At 43.3% G+C, this 12,343-nt stretch overlaps 1 protein-coding gene across 2 annotated transcripts; it reads left to right on the top strand.

Annotated features, from left to right (window-relative positions):
- The first annotated feature begins 1,836 nt into the window (after positions 1–1,836).
- On the top strand, positions 1,837–11,113 carry LOC124378354 (KH-type splicing regulatory protein). 2 transcript variants are annotated; one of them, XM_046837975.1, is made up of 18 exons: positions 1,837–2,116; positions 4,120–4,225; positions 4,318–4,377; positions 4,699–4,735; positions 4,845–4,903; positions 4,996–5,067; positions 5,157–5,214; positions 5,885–6,050; positions 6,196–6,294; positions 6,697–6,810; positions 6,914–7,016; positions 7,088–7,209; positions 7,319–7,618; positions 7,699–7,814; positions 7,890–7,978; positions 8,280–8,486; positions 9,266–9,441; positions 10,210–11,113. In XM_046837975.1, exons 1-18 carry the CDS (start codon positions 2,000–2,002, stop codon positions 10,216–10,218), a joined length of 2,010 nt encoding a protein of 669 aa, XP_046693931.1. In that variant the 5' UTR covers positions 1,837–1,999; the 3' UTR covers positions 10,219–11,113. The 2 variants fall into 2 exon arrangements, with proteins under 2 accessions (XP_046693931.1, XP_046693930.1); XM_046837974.1 differs by having other exon boundaries at positions 6,697–6,816.
- The last annotated feature ends 1,230 nt before the right edge of the window (positions 11,114–12,343 follow it).

Here is a 12,343-nt window from a genome sequence, read left to right as displayed (position 1 = left end):
TTGGGTTCTTCCAGTTCCATGTCTTGAAAAAAAACTTTAGATCATCTCTGATTAGAAATCTTCACTTATAGGATTCTCCGAAGAGCCTTTAAAGCTTTACTCAGAGGAGTGAACCAAGGAACCCTTCAGGTTTTTATCTCCATGAGTTTTATAAAGGCTCTCTTTGTTCCTCAAACCCAGATTAAAGCTTTTAGCTTCATAACGGAGCAAATAGGGACAGTTGAGTTTTTTGAGGAAGGCTTCTGGAAGTAAAGGAACACTGTGTTTCAGGGTTATACATGATTATTTTATCATTTATTTTTACCTTTTGGTCAATCCTGAGAAACCTCAGAGCGTCTTCATGTTGGGGTTCCAAACAAATCTCTAAAGGTTCTGTGCAGCAGATTCATTCCCTAAAAAAACAAAAACATTCTCATTTCTAGAACCCTTAAAGAACCGAAGACTGTACGCCTGTGTTGTGTTCAGATCCACATCCATTCACAGTGTGTGAGAGAAAATTTATTTCACAAGTTTAAAGAGTTTCCAGAGGTGTTGGTGCTTGTTGGCTGCTTTTCCTTCACTCTCCAGTACTGTATATTTCTGACACATGACTTTCATAAGACTTTTAGAAACGAAGAACACGATGATTATTTTTTTAGATTATTATTTGAAGTATTTCTTTTCGGCCTGCCAGTGTGTGGTGTGTGTGTGTGTGTGTGTGTGTGTGTGTGTGTGTGTGTGTGTGTGTGGGTGGGTGGGTGGGTGTGTGTGTGTGTGTGTGTGTGTGTGGGTGGGTGGGTGGGTCTGGTGTGTGTGTGTGTGTGTGTGTGTGTGTGTGTGTGTGGTGTGTGGGGGGTCTGGGGTGTGTGTGTGTGTGTGCACGTGTGTGTCTGTCTGGTGTGTGTGTTGGGGGTCTGGTGTGTGTCTGTGTGGTGTGTGGGTCTGGGTGTGTGTGTGTGAGGGGTCTGGTGTGTGTGTGTGTGTGTGTGTGTGTGTGTGTTGGGGGTCTGGTGTGTGTCTGTGTGGTGTGTGTGGGTCTGGGTGTGTGTGTGTGAGGGTGGGTCTGGTGTGTGTGTGTGTGTGTGTGTGTGTGTGTGTGTGTGTGTGGGGGGTCTGATGTGTGTTTTAATTTTTATGTACTTTATAGAAAAGTTTGTAACAATGTTTCCTGAATGTTATTTCAAATGCACGCTTGAATCTTTATGTAAATTATTACAATAATAATATTAGAACTCTGGAGTTTGCAGAATTGATGTGTGAAAATAAATGTGAATGTTAAAGCTCTGAACATTCACTGGTTTATTTCCATAGACATTATTTTATTTATATATATATATATATATATATATATATATATATATATATATATATATATATATATATATATATATATATATATATATATATAAAATAAAGAAAATGAATTAAATAAAGACACACTTTACATTTAAAGTGTTTGTTTCTTTTGTTTAATAAAAGGTTGTTATTGTACAGAAGAGTAAATAAAAACAGCACAATTTCTGTCCAACTTCTGGCCTATCACTGTAAACTCCCGGAAAGCAATTAAAAAAGTCGCAAAATCGTCCATTTTAAATATCCCTATGCGCCCTACCCAAGCGCACTACATCCGCCTTGAAGGACGCGTCCCGATCGAGTGCACTTCGCGGTCCGCGGGTTTAAATTGGAACACCACCTCATCTGCCGTGATTAATGCGTTTTTTTGTTTTAAGAAAAGACGCCTTTTCAAAAGCCAATCGTGTTCAGAGGAGCGTCAGAACCCGCCCCTTTGGTGCGCCCTGATTGGCTGTGTTGTAACTCGTACACGGAAAGACGAACCAGTAGAAACGCGCGGACTGGTTGCCGCGGTGTGATCGCGCGGCCTTCTTCCTCCTCTTCTTCTTCTTCTCCGCCTCTCAGCTCCGGCGCGCGGCTTCTCCCCGTGCACAGGCTTCTCTCTCTCTCTCTCTCTCTCGCGCTCTCTCTTTCTCTTTCCTCACCTCCTGCGCGGATTTACGGCGGAATGTCGGAGTACAGCACGGTGCCGCCGCCGCCTCCTCCCGGGGCCGGAGCAGCAGCACTGGGAGCCGCTGGGATCAAGAAGGACGCGTTTGCGGACGCGGTGCAGCGCGCACGGCAGGTGAGACCGCGGGCGGCCTGATGGGGGGAGAAAAGGCCCGTGTTTCCCCCCTGAATTACCCCGTAAACGTCCCTTTGTATCGGGCCGCTTGTATTTTATTTACACGCGCCATTTTGGTTAAAAAGCAGAAAATTTCAAGTAAATATTAAAAAAAAAACTTTCCTCCCTTTTGTCCGGCAGCGATGCTAAGCTAATTCAGCTAGGCTAGTTCAGCTAGGCTAATTCAGCTAGGCTAGCTAGCATGGCGGCGCGCGTGCTCGCCTGACTAGCCTCATCGTGAAAGTCGTTGAAACTCAAAACTGGACAAAACTATAAATTATAATATTTATAATAAAACTGTAATAATAAAGAACTCGTAATTATGTTTAAGTACCATCACTGGCACAGTTTAAACAAACCAGACGCTCAAACGCTCGTATATATTTATATGCGCGCGCGCGCACACACACTTGGGTTGTGTGTGTGTGTGTGTGTGTGTGTGGATATGAATGTTGTTTTTTTTTTTTAAATGAACTCGGTCATGTGACGGTATGAAGATTTACAACTGAACAAATCTATAAATATCCAGATGTTAATTTTAATTGTAAAAATCTTCCTTTAGCATAAACAGTTACACTCAACATCTGGACTGTTTGTTTCTTTCCAAACATTCAGCTGAGAGATTCTACCTCTGGTTTCTTCAGTCTTGTGATTCAGTTCCTCCCAGAGTTCTTCAGTGGCATTTAGGTGCAGTGACTGGGCAGGTGGTTCCATGATGATGATCAGTCCAGACCACTGCTTGCTTTGGTTCTGATGAGCTGCAGCTCAGACACCGTTGCATTGTGTTGTGAAATTGGAGCAGTGTTGGTCCAGGGTTTCTTCAAATCTCTAACATTCCTGCTCCAAATTTAACTCCAAACCGTTAAACTTGACTGTGGGGGTGAGGTGGTCTGATCACATCATCTCTCCCGTTCTTCTCAACTTTCTTCCCCTCATTCACTTAATTCTTGTCTATCTCTAGAAACTAAAGGAACGTGTCTATGGATGGATGTAGTTGGTGTTTCTTGATTGATACTAAATAAATATTTAATTAAGTATACAGAAACTAATTGCAGGTTGTTTTTCTCTTCCTTTCGTTCCATTAAACACGAGACGTTTGTTCAGATTCTCTTCTCGAGCTCTGGTTCACGTTACATTAAACTCTTGGTGTGATTGCTTTTGTCCCTCTGGTACCTGGAGGAAACCACATGTTCACCTGGAAACATCTGCACAGGTGATTTGAACTCTCGCTTCCCTGTAGGCTCTGCCCTCTTCCTCGAGCTGAATATTTATTAGATCATTTCTCGAGTCCAAGTGCGAGTTCTGCATTGATGTTTCACCAGTCCGATCTACAGATGGCGGGACTGCACAAAATCAAACCAGACCCGTGGGAGTTCCTCAAGCTGGATAGTGGTGATAACTGAGGAACTGAGGAAGTAATGGGACACATGACTGTTCCAGTGTGCGTAGTTCTTCTCCAAACTGTTTGGAGGCACATGTTCATGTCGGTCGTCTCTGAGTGCTGTAGCATGAAACTTTTCCCGTAGGAGACCTGAACCTGTTCCCGCATGATGCCCCTGTGTTTAAAGCCAGATCCATGAAGATCTGCTTTACATGGATTGGAAGATCTCCTGCTATAGAGCTCCGACCATATGGAACACTTTTATACCGAACCCTAGGCCTCCTCACTTTAACACCCTTGCGGCTGAACGAATCTCCACAAACATCTAGTGGAACACCTTCTTAGACGAAACCCGGCTGTGTGTAGAACCTCAGCAGATCTGATGATGATAATGATGATGATTAGGAGCTTCTCTTTTCTTTAGAGCCTTTTAGACTCGTATTGTGATGTGTATCGCGGTATGTATATGATAAATGGACCCGGAGCTGTTTAGGAGAAGTGTAGTGAGAAACTCAGGAACATGTCCAGCTTCTTCTTTCGTTTATTATCGGGGGAAGAAACCACGTGTTTGTGTTTTCTGTAGATTGCGGCTAAGATCGGTGGAGAAGTGACAGGCGGCCCTGTGAGCAATAACGGCGGTACAGAGGGGTATCCTTTCTCAGCACAGAAACGATCACTGGAGGACGGAGGTACACACACACACACACACACTCTCTCTCACACACACTCTCTCACACACACACACCAGACTGTAGGTTTAAATGCTCTGTTTCCTTCTCAGATCAGCCTGACAGTAAGAGGATGGCTCCACAAAGTGACAGGGACAACGCTACAGCACTGTGTGAGTGTTTATGCACACACACACACACACACACACACACACACACACACACACACAGTAGTAATACATACGTTCAGTTAACACACAATGTAATGGTACTGTAACCATGAATACAGTTTGAAAACGTGTACACACACACACACACACACAGTAACTGTGCATACACACTCACACATGCTGTAACCATGCGTTCACACTGTAACATGCAGAGTTTATTACAGTTTTGTTTATTTATTTATTCTTTGTTTCCTCAAAGTGAATCTGATCCTCAGTGTGTAAAGTGTGTGAGATGCAGATTAAAGTGTTTTTTTGTATCCACAGCTATCAGTGCTCAGCTGGCAGCTCTCTCTCAGCAGAGGTAAGACCACACACACACACACACACACACACACACACACACACACACACACACACACTTACACGTGTTCTGTGTTTGTGTGTAACACACTTCTTTCCTTCTTCTACAGTGGACGTCCTTCAGCTCTGACAGAGGAGTACAGAGTTCCTGACGGCATGGTCGGCCTCAGTGAGTGCACACACACACACACGTGCACATACACACGCTTCACTGTGTTTTTGTGTGATCTGTCCCCTGAATTGCTCTGTTTTGCTGTGCAGTCATTGGCCGAGGAGGAGAGCAGATCAATAAGATCCAGCAGGAGTCGGGGTGTAAGGTTCAGATCGCTCCAGGTAAGTACTGAGACGTGTGTGTGTGTGGGGTGGGGGATCAGTGTGTGCCATCCACGTGAGTTTAATGTGTGTGTGTGTTGCTTTCGCAGACAGCGCAGGATTACCTGAGAGAAGCGTCTCGCTCACCGGGTCTCATGAGTCCATTCAGTAAGTGTAATGTGTGTTTGTATCTTCATCTTGAAGACCACCTCGTCCTCGGTCGCCATGTTTCTAATACACTGTGTTTTCCTATTCATCCGTAATGCTGCTCCGTGATTGGTCAGCTCTCTGTGCCATGAGCATTGTGATTGGATGACATTTTTAGCTTTTCTGTTTATCATTTATATAATTGTCTTTTGATGGAGATATTTATCGTGGGACATGGCGTGCGCTTTTCATCACGTTAATTAGGAGACACGTGGCGCCTGTGGGTGGGACTTTACTTTTTCCTGTTTCACCTTCACTGTTATAAGTCTGGTTAATTTCTCACTTTAATTGTATACATGTAATATTAAAGTAATGGATCAGTGGTTAAGGCTCTGGGTTACTGATCGGAAGGTTGTGGGTTCAAGCCCCCTGCATCACAGCTGCATGTGACGAATAACAACCATCTTTTATTTAAATAAATACATAGGCTGTTGATAAAATGAATAGACAGGACATATGGGAGGATTACCTTCATTTATTTATAATTGTTTGGCACGGTGAATCCAGTACGATCAGTCGATCATTATTTTGAAGATGGTTTTAAACTATATAAAGATATTAATTTCTAGTATTTCTGTAAGTTACAGCGCTCTCTCTCTCTCTCTCTCTCCCTCCCCCTCCCTCCTTACAGGAAGGCCAAGATGCTGTTAGATGACATCGTTTCTCGAGGACGGGGAACACCGCCCACCTCCTTCCACGAGTCCAACGGTAGCGGCCACATGCAGGAGATGATCATCCCGGCGGGAAAAGCCGGCCTCGTCATCGGCAAAGGAGGAGAAACTATCAAACAGCTCCAGGTGGGACGAGTCGACATGTTCAATGCACTACATTTAATATATTATCATTTTTTTTCTGTTATTAACTGTGTGTGTGTGTGTGTGTGTGTGTGTGTGTGTGTGTGTGTGTGTGTGTGTGTGTGTGTGTGTGTGTGTGTGTGTGTAGGAGCGTGCTGGAGTGAAGATGATTTTGATACAAGATCCTTCTCAGGGACCAAACATGGACAAACCCCTTCGCATCATTGGAGACCCGTACAAAGTGCAGGTGTGTGTCGAGTTTTAAAAAGTGAAACCTCTCACTACTACAGCACATTGATTTATACATAATTAAAAGGCAATAAGAAATTGGTGTTTATTTATTTTTATATTAATTATATATATGTGTGTGTGTGTGTGTGTGTGTGTGTGTATATATATATATATATATATATATATATATATATATATATATATATATATATATATATATATATATATATATATATATAACATTACATTACATTACATAGATGAATTACCAGAAGGGATGGATGGATATGAAATACAGATTAAAGTGACTCCTTAGTGTCCATGTTTTTGTGTAAAAAGTGATCGTGACTTGTGCTAGTCCAGTCCTGGAAGAAAGAACGGATAAGAAACCTCTCACTGTGCTGTTTTTTTGTTCCAGCAAGCGAGGGAGATGGTGCAGGAGATTCTCCGAGAGAGGGATCAGTTTGGAGACAGGAACGAATACGGTTCACGCATGGGAGGGGGTGGCGGCGGCGGAGGTGGAGGAATAGAGGTGCGTGTATGTATACCAGATCCTTTTGCTCCTTTCACTAATTTATCTTTAAAGATCAGCAGTTCCGCTGTAAAACCCGCTGTTCTGCTGTGTGATTGGTCAGGTACCCGTGCCACGTCACTCGGTGGGCGTGGTGATTGGCCGGAGCGGTGAGATGATTAAAAAGATTCAGAACGACGCAGGAGTCCGGATACAATTCAAACCAGGTGAGTTTTGTATCTTTCTCCTGGGTCATAATAGTGTTGTGCAGAATTTTAAATGTTTGTTTGTGTTGTAGATGATGGTAGTGGACCTGACAAGGTGGCTCATATCATGGGGCCTCCTGACCGCTGTGAGCATGCTGCCGGGATCATCAACGAGCTCCTGCAGAGCATCCGTGTGAGAGAGGAGGGTGGAGGGGTGAGGACATAAACATCCTTCACTCGCACGTTTAATATACCGTTTACCTGCTTGGACGCAGACATGCTCTCTTTCTGTCTCGCTTATTGTCTCACTATCTCCATCTTAGGGACCTCCAGGTCCTCCCGGAACAGGTATGCCTCCAGGTGGGCGTGGTAGGGGCCGCGGCCCAGGTAACTGGGGTCCCCCTGGCGGCGAGATGACCTTCTCTATCCCTGCCCACAAATGCGGCCTGGTGATCGGCCGAGGAGGAGAGAACGTCAAGTCGATCAACCAGCAGACGGGCGCCTTTGTGGAGATCTCGCGCCAGCCGCCGCCCAACGGGGACCCCAACTTCAAACTGTTCACCATCCGTGGGAACCCGCAGCAGATCGACCATGCAAAGCAGCTCATCGAGGACAAGATCGAGGTACAAGATTTGACCCTCATGTAGCACTGATTTAAAACATAACCTGGATGATACCATCAGCCCTCACTCCTTCTCTCTAGGGTCCTCTGTGTCCTGTAGGTCCCGGGCCTGGTGGTCCTGGTCCCGGTCCAGCCGGCCCCATGGGTCCTTATAACCCAAATCCATATCAGCCGGGGCCTCCAGGAGCTCCTCCACAGTTAGTACACCTTCTCGCACTTTTAAAGCTTGTCTGTACGTTATTGTATGTAATATAACGTGTGTTTATTTGTAGTGGAGGTCCTCCAGGTGCCCATCAGTACCCCCCTCAGGGTTGGGGAAACACTTACCAACAGTGGCAGCCGCCTGCACCTCATGACCCCAGTGAGTCTCACTTCCATTTTATTTTAGGTTTTAGACCAGGTTTTCACATCAGTGTGGAATGTCCTACCAACAAATTAACATCATAGCAGGGGATCTTCCACTCCCTTCTGTCTATATAAAGTATTTCGCTTTGCATATATACATGTTGAAATTAATAAATCTTTGTTTTGCGTGTTAATTGGACCACTTCATTTATGGCTTTAATGGAAGTTGCACTGCCCCCTACAGGTCACTTATGATTTTGCCACATGCCATCATAAATGTTGCCATTTTTACGTTTAATGTAAATAATGTGTGATAGGTAAAGCCGCGGCGGATCACAGCGCCGCCTGGGCGGCGTATTACGCGCAGTATTACCAGCAGCCCGGAGGAGGTGCCATACCGGGCCAGACGCCCAGCGCACAGCCCGCCGCTCCCGCCCCCGCCGACCAGAACCAAGCGGCCCAGAACTCGGGGCAACCCGATTACACCAAGGCCTGGGAAGAGTACTACAAGAAAATGGGGGAGAGTAAGGAAACACTTTATATTTCTACATCTCTTTTATAGATAATACATGAACACAAAGAGCAAAACTTTCTCCACACCAGGTCTGAGAAGGAACTTGTTAAGACATGCGACATCTGTAGTGTGAATGCTTTTGGGTTTGCAAAATCTGACCAACAGCAGAAAAATGTGATTTGCGAACTGTCATGCTAACGCACTCGCAATCAGAACGTACTCGCCCCCGGAAACAATATGATGAAATCCAAAAGATAGGATCAGTCAACCTCCAGTGCTGAAAGCAACAAAACGCTCTGGATTAAACACTTTTGGCTGACTCACGTACCAAATGCATGTCAGATGAGGTGGTATCTAGCTCTGTTTACAAGATAACCCTGGTGGCTCCATCCTCAGCATTTTTCTACTGATATACCCCATGTTCCTCCTCTGCACATGTCCAAACTATCTCAATCTCACCTCCCGCACCTTGTTTCCAAAACGTCCTACATGCACTGTCTTTTACTCAATACCACTGTCTCTAATCCATACAACATCTCAGGTCTCACCTCAGTCCTATAAAGTCTTTCTTTAATACACAAGGATCACACGTGAATTTGGTGTTTCAAAGATCTCCGTTCTCTCGTTTTGGGCCACAACCGAAAAAAACTTATTTGAACCCATCTGCTGAGAGCTTTTACCTCGCTGAACAAAAACCTGTGAACTGTAGAAGGAAATGAAAGATATAAACATGCCTTTACTCCTGTATCTAGTATTTCTTTGTGAAATCAACCCTGTTTGTGTTTTAAGCTCAGGCAGGCAGTGGCGCTAGTCCAGCAGCAGGTGGCACTCCAGCAGCAACAGGAGCAGCAGGACAGACTGACTACAGCGCTGCCTGGGCCGAGTACTACAGGCAACAAGCTGCTTATTATGGCCAAAATCCACAGAACCCTGGACAACCTGCAGCCACACAGCAGGGCCAACAGGTACACACACACACACACACACACACACACACACACACACACACACACACACACACACACGTGTTCAATAAATACGATGTAATCGCCTGGCTGTCACTCATCACTCTGATTGGCTAATACAGGGGTCCCCAAACTTTTTTTTCTGGGAGGGTCATATAATAATTTTTTATACACCATACAAATATCGCCTGTTTACAAAAGCATTTTTACATCAATTTATTTTTATATTCTTTATTCTTTGCTATTGAAATCAAAACATTTACTTTTGCATATGGTTGCTGCGTGAATCTAATGAATAATTAGGATACATTAATAACTAGGGGGCGACCGATGGTGGATTTAACAATAGGTTGAATCGTACTTGTCTAACTTTTTTAAAATAGACACTGGATTAAAAAAATAGAACTAAACTTTATTACAAAAATAAAGTACTGAATCATGAAAATGTGCTAAAGGAAAAAAATATATTTATGGGTGAATGAATATAATTAAAGAATGAATAAATTATAATACCTAGCTCTTCGTGCAGTGTGCAGTCTCGCCTCTATGGGCCGCTCTCGTAATGACATCGGACCGTAACCCGGAAAAACTACCGGTGTGGATCGTTCTGAACCTCTAATAACTAAGACATTTTAGTTTGAATATATATTAAAATTTAAATTTTAAGACAAAGTGTCAGGCTGTAGTTTGGGGACCCCTGAGCATAGTGTGTGTATGTAAAATATTTATTATTTATTTATTTGTTTTTTTTCTCTACCTGTTTTACAGGCGCAGTAAACCTGGCCATGCCTGCTTTCTTCCTGATGACCCCACCACCCACCTCTCTTTGCTTCTTGCCCCCACCTCCTCCTTCTCCTCCCCTTCCTCCATCTTCCTTTTTGTTTCTGCTCATGGTTCATCCTCTTGCAGACGAAAGGACACGAACAAACGTCACCTTGTAAATGATCCGTCTCTCTTTTCCCCCTCTTCCCACTCAAATGGACTAAAACCAAGCGTAGCTGATTTTTCTTTTTTGTATTTTTTTTGTTTTTCTTCGTCGCCGCTCATCCTCCTCATCTTCCTCTTTCTCATCCTCTAAATGTGATTGAAATCCGTCGCCAGGGAAACAAAAGTGGGGGAAAGGCGTCACTGGTTAACCTCGCCCTTCCCTTGAACGGACTCGCACTTCACGTCTTCATGTCAAGGTGTTATTACTGCATCTAAAACAGTGTAAAAATCACGTGTTTCTTTTCTTTTTAGACTTTTAAATTTTTTTTTTTGTTTTAAAAATCAGTTTGGAACATTCCCAGTGTGAGTGTTTGCATGGTGTGTGTGTTGTGACTGGTCATGTGACGCATCTTCTCTTCCCCCTTCTCCAGGTTCATGAAGCTCTGATATGATTATTATAGAGGTATATATTGAACGCTTGGGGTTTTGTTTGTTTTTTTGTTTTATACAGTTTTTAAAACATTCACAATAAAAAAAGGAAAAAAAGGTTTATTAAAATTTTTTTTTTGTCTTCGTTCACTTCGCTACCGAGTCAGCTGGGTGTACGAAGGGGAAAAAAATTCTCTAATGTGGAATCGATATTTCTCATCAGTATGATGCAGCATTTCACCCAGGACTTGTGTAACTGGTTTTATTTGATCATTTTCTTTCTGTAACACGTTTCAATAAAATCCGAAAGCCACTAGTGATGTGCAGTGCGTTTGTTCTCCAGCAGGAGGAGATGCAGCGCTGCTGAGCAGAAACCCTTGATCTCATGCTCACAAGAGGCATGGCATGACTTTTTTTTTTTTTTTTTTTTCTTCAACTCTAAAACCTAAAATCTGTTCCAAAGCCAGTTCTATGAAGATATTCCTTACATGGGTTGGAAGAAGTGGAAGATCTGCTATAGAGCTCCATTGAACACCTTTTGAGATGTGAACTCTGACTGCGCCCCAGACCTCCTCGCCTGCCTGTCCGTCTGACGGAGCACATAGGAACAAATTCCAAGTGCATCAAAGAGGCTTGAACCTGGACCTTCACTTCCCAACCAAGTAAATGATGAATCAATAAAATCCATCCAAATCCAGTTTTTCAATAATATTTGGATGAGACCAGAATGAAACTTTTTGATCCTGGTATTAATATAGCACCAGACTTAGAACACTGTGTTAAATACCAGACCCCACTTTCTTACACTCTACAGGGATGGATAAATAAATAGTTGTGTAGGTTATATGGGAGTTTGTAAGCAGAATTAAAGAAATGAAATTCCAATAAAATGTACTCGTATGTAATCCACTTGAATTTGTTCATTTATTCAGAAACATTAGCTGAACACTTGAATTGAATTTTAAACCAATGACAACTCTTTTTCCAGTGTATTCAATTCATTTTTATTTGTAGAGTTTTTAACAAAGGGCATAGTCTCAAACTGCTCTGTAGAGATGTGTGATGGTGGTTAAGGCTCTCGGTTGTTGATTGGAAGGTTGGCCGGTCAAGCCCTGGTTGCCGCTTTTGGGGCCCTTGAGCAGGGTCCCTAATCCTTTGTGCTCCAGTGGTGCCGTATCAAGGCTGATCTTGATGATTGGATATGTGAAGTGGTAATTTCCCTGTGTGATCAATAAAGTATTTACAAATGAATTGAGGAAATAATGTTTATAGATTCATTCCGTGTAATTGTACGTGTTTCCCTAACGAGGGAGCCAGTGGTGACTGGTAAAGAAAAAAACTCCTTGAGTTGGCATAAGGAAGAAACCTTGAGAGGAACCAGACTTAAAAGAGAAGTTCATCACTGAATGTCCATTTATTACAGTTCCACCATTATTGAGGTCTTCAGTGATGCATGATTAATTGGAACCTGTGGTCCTGAGCCCTTGTAGCAGACAGTTGGCTGTTCAGACCACACATGCATGAATGTATATAAAGACAAAGCTTG

Source organism: Silurus meridionalis, chromosome 24 (genome assembly GCF_014805685.1).
Source record: "Silurus meridionalis isolate SWU-2019-XX chromosome 24, ASM1480568v1, whole genome shotgun sequence".
NCBI classification, from domain to species: domain Eukaryota; kingdom Metazoa; phylum Chordata; class Actinopteri; order Siluriformes; family Siluridae; genus Silurus; species Silurus meridionalis.
The sequence above is the reverse complement of the archived record's forward strand: the minus strand, read 5'-3'. Positions and strand labels throughout refer to the sequence as shown.